This window comes from Mya arenaria, chromosome 4, assembly GCF_026914265.1.
Source record: "Mya arenaria isolate MELC-2E11 chromosome 4, ASM2691426v1".
Lineage (NCBI taxonomy): Eukaryota > Metazoa > Mollusca > Bivalvia > Myida > Myidae > Mya > Mya arenaria.
Window position 1 is genome coordinate 32,280,312 of NC_069125.1, and position 8,392 is coordinate 32,288,703.

General features: G+C 34.3%; 1 protein-coding gene across 1 annotated transcript; it reads right to left on the reverse strand.

The window, feature by feature from the left end:
* Positions 1-757: 757 nt before the first annotated feature.
* On the reverse strand, positions 758-7,539 carry LOC128231924 (uncharacterized). Its single transcript, XM_052945178.1, has 4 exons — positions 7,477-7,539; positions 7,053-7,307; positions 5,545-6,447; positions 758-5,119 (listed from the first exon to the last, which is right to left on the reverse strand). Exons 3-4 carry the CDS (start codon positions 6,437-6,439, stop codon positions 4,281-4,283), a joined length of 1,734 nt encoding a protein of 577 aa, XP_052801138.1. The 5' UTR covers positions 6,440-6,447; positions 7,053-7,307; positions 7,477-7,539; the 3' UTR covers positions 758-4,280.
* Between the last annotated feature and the right edge of the window lie 853 nt (positions 7,540-8,392).

The following is an 8,392-nucleotide window of genomic DNA, read 5'->3' on the forward strand; positions in this document are numbered from 1 at the left end:
CTAAGAGGCCGATAACTTTTGATATATTGCTGGTACGTTATTACGAATAACTACCCTTTGGTATGAGAACTGTGATAAATAAGGGCATGTTTCGTGTCATGATATCTTCTTTGTCGTTGACCATTTTATTGTAATATGATTTGAATAAACAAAAACACAAAACATCTGTTGAATAAATTGTTAAATCTTTCATTTCTGTTTTTTTTCTTTCTAACTCCGTAGTAAAGATATCAATAAAGGTATATCGAAGTAAAGGTATGTAGTTTGTTATAATTTTATGTGAGCAGCTGTAGCCTTTTAGTGCATATAACACTCAAATCCATTTCCCGATTTGAAACCTGTTCCTGCAAGGATACGAGAAGGGCTTTGCATTCTTGCATTCTTCTTTGCATTTTTATGTTCTTTGTCAATTGAAAAATTGACCAATCGCATTTTAATTTTACCAGACCGGCCTGGTGGACCAGAGCTTTGGGATTTTTGGTACTAGTTTGACTAAGAATGTGTCCATGAATAGTCTGTATTAATATTATAGACTGATTGAATGCCCATCAAGGTAGAGAAAAGTGAGGGTATACATATATAGTAATTGACGCCTGATCCCTTCAAGTCACCGGTATTAGCACAGTAACAATGTTAACAAGTTCAATGTTGGTGAATTTCTTCATCTAAACACATTGATTGAATTTTACAACATATACACCTTTTTTCTTTTTGCGATTTTCGGAACTAAATATAAATTTCCACATGCCTTATTACATAACTTCTCGATGTTATCTAGAGCTATCACCGGATGTGTTTAATATCCCCACTACACAACCTCCTTGTAATAAGAAGTATCACATGGAATGACGTTTGTTCATAAAACATACAATTTACAAGATATACGATATAAGAATCTTTATTTAAAGTCGAGTATATGTTACACCTTTAACTGCTTACTAAATATTACATTTATGAAAAAAAATATTAATTACTGATAACAAGATGGCAGCCGTGAATTTAATAGCTGAAAAGGCAAAATATTAAATGATTGGTGAATGCTAAGAGATTTAATTTGATCTACTATCGTCTCATAAGGTAGAAATACTGTGTTTTCTGCACCTTTCTTTCAAATTAAACACAGTATCCTTCATAAGAACCATTTTTTTTAACATTTATTAATCCTTTTTGGTAAATTAAAACAATTGTATTAAATATGGTAAATCTTATTTGGGAGTAATAGTGCATCTTTAAGTATATTGAATTGTATTATTTCTTTAACAGACTTTGAGCCAACTGAAATAACTTGAAATATGTTTTGATTTGTTTGGAAAGAAACCAATTTACCAAAATGTTTCTTTCGTCTTCAAGAATGCCCTATGAAGATAATGGCTACTAGAATAAGAAACTACTAACATCTGTGGAATAATGCATGAATCTTCCTTTTTTGCTTTTCACAGCATAGCACAGTTTTTAACTGAGTTGACTGTTATAATAAAACAAATTGCACAGTACTCCTCCTGAACACAATCAATATGTGTACGAAGTTAAAAGTCAATACCGAGAATGTTATGAAGTTATGGAGTGAAGAAAAATAAACGTGCAAAAAATACCATACATGAAATAATGTTTCTTATGCACAGCACTTCAGCTTAACACGGTTAATATGTGTACAAAGTTTTTATGAATATGTATGCAAAAAACTACAGAAACAAGCTCAGTAGCAAAAAGTTAAAACATAAACATAAACGCCAAAGACATAAAACATAAAAACAAAAAAATACAAGCAAGAAACATGGAAAAATAGCCAATACCTAAAAAACATATTTAGTTTTAATATGGAGAAAAGTAGACTTGTCCCGATGTCCCAGGACGGACAGAAAGAAGGACCGACGGACGTACGGGACAAGGTGATTCGTATATAGCCCCAAATGGTAAGGGCATAATAATGACATGTTAATGACTAAAAAACTGATTAAAATGTTTAATTCAAATCTAAGATGTTCATGTCATACAATAACTTAAAACGGAGTATCAACAAAGTATATATAGTATACATTGTTTAGGATTTACTTTAGTATAGAATAAAAATACATACAGAAGAACAAGCTATAAATGTTTACACAATCACAATGAATTATGAAAAACAAATTTTAAAGCGTCTGTTTTTTAGGTCAAGCGATTGTCTATGGACTGGCAGAAGGGTCCGAATTCCAGACGTGTATTGCTTATGTTAAGTTTGTTGTCGAACATTTGCCAATTAATTACCATAAGCAAACGCAACACCGGACATATTAATATTAACATTTTCAACACCACCACCAGAAACATTAATCCGCACTACAATACCACCACCAGAAATATTAATCAGCATTATCAATACCACCATCAGAAATATTATTCCGCCTTATCAACACCACCACCAGAAACATTTATCCGCACTATCAATACCACCACCAGAAATATTAATCAGCATTATCAACACCACAACCAGATATATAACTACTATTAGTAACACCACCACCAAAAAAATGAATAACTATTATCGACACCACGACCAGAGATATAAATTAGCATTATCAACACCACCACAAGAAATATTAATCAGCATTATCAATACCACCACCAGAAATATTAATCAGCATTATCAACACCACAGCCAGATATATAACTACTATTAGCAACACCACCACCAAAAAATGAATAACTATTATCGACACCACGACCAGAGATATAAATTAGCATTATCAACACCACCACAAGAACTATAGATAACTATTAGCAGCACCAACCCCAGAAATATTAATCAGCATTATCAACCTCACCATGCAGGTTCGACATATCAATGAACATTATCAACAGCACAACCCGAAATATTAATCAGCATTATCAATCTCACCATGCAGGTTCGACATATCAATGAACATTATCAACAGCACAACCCGAAATATTAATCAGCAATATCAACACAACATCCATAACGTATCACATGTCTACTTTTAAATGTTAATAATTACCTGTACATGTGAGAAAATAAACTGACTAATGGTTATTGATAAATTCATACAGACATACTTAATACATTCCAAATTAAAGTCTTGGATGGTATTCAAAATTGGTCTCAACTGGATCTAAAAACGATATACTAGCTAATTGGATTGTGTCATGTAAATAACGGACCTAAACAGTGACTGAAACTAATGATGTATGACCATAATGTCATAAGTAGCATATTGAATAGCATCCCTTTTGTGCACATTTTATACAAAACACAACAACAAATCTTCAACAAGGTATGGTGTGATGATTTCCATTTATCTAGAAAAAAAGTAACGACATTGTTTCACACAAAAGTGGAGACCATTTTGTAAAGTGTATCACAAAAACGAACATTGTTATTTTGCTTTTTATTTTCGTAACAACTCGACCATTTCCGACAAACTTCGAGATAGACCTCGTAAATACAATGGTAACAACTCGGCCATCTCCGACAAACTTCGAGATAGACCTCGTATATACAATGCTAACAACTCGACCATCTCCGACAAACTTCGAGATAGACCTCGTAAATACAATGGTAACAACTCTGCCGCCCATCTCCGAGGTGTTTCGATTCATTTTTTGTGTAAGGAACTAATATAAAATAACATTATCTGGTAATATTTCTTGATTTTATGATAGTTTATTGAAGCAATATTATGCTTTAACCCGGAATTCCGGTCGGAATAACTACCCACTTTTGGTACAAAACAAATTGTACGTGAAGGATTTGCCATATCAAAAATAGTAAAAAAATCCGTCAACCTTCAATTATTTTGACTATGTTGTCATCGTGCTAACAATGCAACACTCTGTGAAGTGTCGTCTCTGGGAAAAGCTACATAGCTTTGAATGTTAATGTCTTAATATGATCATGCCCATTGCCTCCAACGAACAAGTTCTGCTGACTCCGGGAGAAGCAAACACTAAATGGGTTATCCAATCTACTGGTTTGTGCAATCCAACCTTTGAACCCAGCAGTGTTAGTTAACTCACATACACACACGCACGCACGCACGCACGCACGACCCACACACAGCTAGTTGGCTGTTCCCTAACACATCCTGTTTGGCCATGCGGAAACATCACAATAGGGTCTTGATGTTTAGCCCGAAAATTTAATACACGAGAGGAAGTAATCTCTGTTCTGGCTAGTTAATTTGTTTATAACTTTATATGGACCATAAAATATATGAATATCAGTTGAATTCTTTCTGCTGATATATTCTCTTTACCCTACTGACGAAGCTTTCCTCTAAAGCCTATTCAATTATTCGTTCGAATGTAAATATCTTGACATAGTTACCCTTCTTGCTTCCAACGAACATTTTCTGCTGACTACGTAAGAAACACACGCTGATCGGTTTTTCTAATCCATCATTTGCACCAAGCAGTGTTTTCATCGTACCTGCTGCAGTGTCGATGAGAACAATATTGTTGGTATCTCTCCCGCAAACAGCAATGTCACCATTCCCTATCAAGTCTAGACCATGTGGACATTTCAAAATGGGGTCTTGATATTTAGCCAGAACACCCAACGCAAGACTAAGCTTAATTACTGTGTGGCTTTCTCTGTCAACAACAAAGACACATGGTGACTTCTCTTTCACGATTCTTACATTCAATGGACCCATAAATAACTCGTTTCCAACTGATTTGTTGTCAATTTTATGGATCATGCTTCCTTCGAGGCTCATGGCTTCGATTTTCTTAGCATTTTTGAAACAAACATAAAGCTTCTTATCGTGATAATCCACGCCTCTGCAATCTCCATCTAGCTTGATTTCTCCCTGGATGGCAAGTGCATCGCCATTGATTTCTACAAATTGAATTGTTGCTTTTCTAGGCAATGTGACTGCAGCTTTAGTTGGGGTCACAAGGCATAACTGCCATGGATAGGAATCCATTTGCAATTGAGAAACAGTTCTATTTCTCTTCGTGTCCAATATTTTTACAGAACAACTCCCGAACCCATAATCAGCGATAAGTATATTGTCTTCTGACAGAATCTTCAGTCCACTCACCCAGCAGGGGTAGAATGCGCTATCTTGGGAGGACCATGCAACGATTTCAGCTGATGAGGCCTTTCTGAATGGGAAACCTGTGGAATACAGTAACATACAATTGCGTATCGCACATTAAAATTTACTTGAAATGATGGGTAACAAGAGCGTTCTTATACAGAGAATCTGTTCCGTTCTCGACTAATATTTACGTGCATGTTTTATTCTTATATTTATGCTTAGCAATGGCTTTTGAGGTACTAGTAATTGACTTACACAATTATACGAAGCATTGAATTAAGATGTCACAACTGAAGATATAATGTACTTGTAAAATACTAGTATAATATTAGAAACTATTGTGATGCATCATTTCAAATGCGTATACCTACAAAAAATAAGCTTATTAGGTTCTTTACCTTAATATAATGAACAAAATAACAAACTATTTCAAAGTATAATTTGATCAAATATCCTTGTAAACTTCAGTAAAACATGCTTTTATGGCAATTAACAGACAAACCTTTCATTGTTTGCTTTTGTAGTGGCATTCTCTTGGTTTCCTTAATAGTCCCTAAGGCTGTTGTTGCATAGTCCCCAACGAAATTGGAAGTCAGCATTGACATATTTGAGTTTATGTCATCCAAGGTTGTTTCGATTTTCTCCAGCTGACGTTTGGACTGTTTAGCCACAATAAATAACTGATTAATGTTATTTTCATGTGATTCTAGACTGGATTTGATTGCGTTCATTTTATCTTTTGCAACCTGGCATTTCTTTTTAAAAGATCGAATATTTTCATCATTGCTTTTCTTGATATCATTCACCTTGGCTAGCAGCTCTTTTTCTCTCATGTCGAGAAATGCAACCAATTCCTCTCTGAGCGCTCTTATTTGGTCGAGTTCTTCGGTTACCTCTTCATCTACAGTTTTCAGACATGTTTCAATCAGTTTACCACATTTTTTTAAGTCGCGGTCCACTTTTGCAATGTTGGTATTTAGCCTTTCAAAGCCCTTGCCCTGCACAAAGTCTTTAGCGATGTTTGGTATGTTGTCAGTTTTGCATGAGTTATGGTCATCAGCAATACAATATCTGCAACTAAGGGAATCGTGTTTGGAGCAGAAAAATTTGATAACTTCATTAGAATGATTCGGACAGTGTTCGGTTAATCCAGTTAATCTTTTCTTACCATCTGTCCTGATAGAAGAATAAAAAGAGGGCATGCCATTATCACTGACTACAACATGGTCTTGTTGATGGACTTTGAGACAGCTTAAGCAGAGGTGTTCTTTACAGTTGTTACAGAAGCCATTCGCGGGAACGCTACCACCCCCTTTTTCACAGGGACTACAGTAGATGGTGGCATCAGCCGACGAATTCTCAACATTATATGTATGGTCAATACCCTGGAGTGCCATAATTAAAGCTGAAATCAAGCATATTAATTCAAATAACGTTATCACTTGAAATGAGAACATGAAAAGTTTGGCCAAAATATGATAAAATATTAAAAGTAAGTCATGCAATGTAATGCTTAGAGGTCTTAAAAAGGTCTAAATACATACATGTACAATAATTGAATGATAAAAAGGTATAAAAAATAGCAATTTAATAGACTTTGTAGGTTGTTTATGCCATAAAAAGCATATGTCTCCTCCTCTGCCAACGGTTCAGGCGATTTGGTGCAAAATATTGTCATATTAAAGTCATATAACCTTTGACCTCTGAGTATGACCTAAAATCATTCAAACGGCTTACGAGATATGGAGCGGACTCCAATTGTAGGCATATGACCTTTGACCACTTATTGTGACCTTGAACTGAGTTGGTTGTAACATGCGCTCTGTACTTCATCTCAATATGGTGAACATTATTTCATAACCCTTCAAGCGGTTTAAAAGAAATGGAGCGAATAAGATTTGTGATGGATGGACGGACAGACAGACAACTCGAGCAATAACAATATATCGCCTCATCTATGGGGGAGGCATACATATCATACAAGTATGGAAAAAATCAAATTGCACTTACCTATTTCAAATGATATGTTTTCGCTGTGCGCATTGTTATATGAAGATAACCTTGAGAGTGCGGTGTTTTGAATCCTTGATTTGTAATAGCATCACTTTTAAACTTCCTTGTTTGTTCTTTCAGTATTCAACCAATATATACAATTATGTCCGTGTATTCAAGTGGATGTCTAGAAGATTTTTTTCTTTACACCCGAAAGCTTAAACATCTAACTTTTGTCAACCAAGCACAATAGGTGCTGCTGGCCGTCTGTTTCTGCAATAAAATAATATAAATTCTATTCACAGCATTAACACAATGCGAAAAAACAATTTTGTTTATTACAGTTATACAAATTTAATGTAATACATTATTTCATATATTCAGTAATCAAATGCCTCATTTGCCATCATCAAGCAAGTAATTATTAGATCAATGCAACAACTTTGTCCTTGATCCATAAAAATGTAATTAACAAATTAAACAACACATGTCGACTATGCAGGCGTAACAAGTTGTGAAACTGACCTTGCGTTGTTCAAAAACCGTAGCAAGGTTGTACAAAAATCGTAGCAGCGCTCGCTAGACTAACTTTTATAATAATTAAGGTAGCACACCCCTTATGGGCAACATTTCGAACTGTGATCAGCTTGATAATTTCTTAATGTATATCATTTCCTGGATTCAAAAACAAAATTTAAACAAAAATTACCGTCAAGTAACAATTTTAATTAAATTTGAATTACCCTACCTCCATTTCAGAATTGTCGATAAAAACGACATCACCTGAGAGACAAGAACAATCCTTTATTTTATTTATTTTTCAACATTTTGGTAATAAGTTGGTAGCAGAGTAACAAGAAATATATTATTATTGATCACATCACCAACAAATATAATCATTTTATACTGAAATAGACATATGGTATTTCAATTTAAACATACTGTTTTGACCGCGTAAAATTGGAACATCGATGTTTAAAAGCAAAAATAACAAGTTCTAGAAATACTCATTACCTGTTCTTTATTAATAATTATCTTTAATCTTTTAGGAACATTATGCCAAATAATCAAAATGTTTTTAATTTAAGATCTCTAATAAAGGGTTTGAAATGTATTCAATGTGGCAATTAAAATATCTGAAGTATCATCACCAGGGGGTGAAAAGACTGAGGGATTGAAAGTCTTCATTTTGATAAGGGGTTGAAAAATTGTGGGGATCGACGAAAGTCCGACAGCCAGCATTGCGATAAGGGGGGTCGATAAGGTCAATTTTTCGAAATTTCTTAAGTATTTTATTCCATTTAGCAGTATTACTTACATAAATATGATTGTATGAAACAACAATTAAGTAGTTTAAC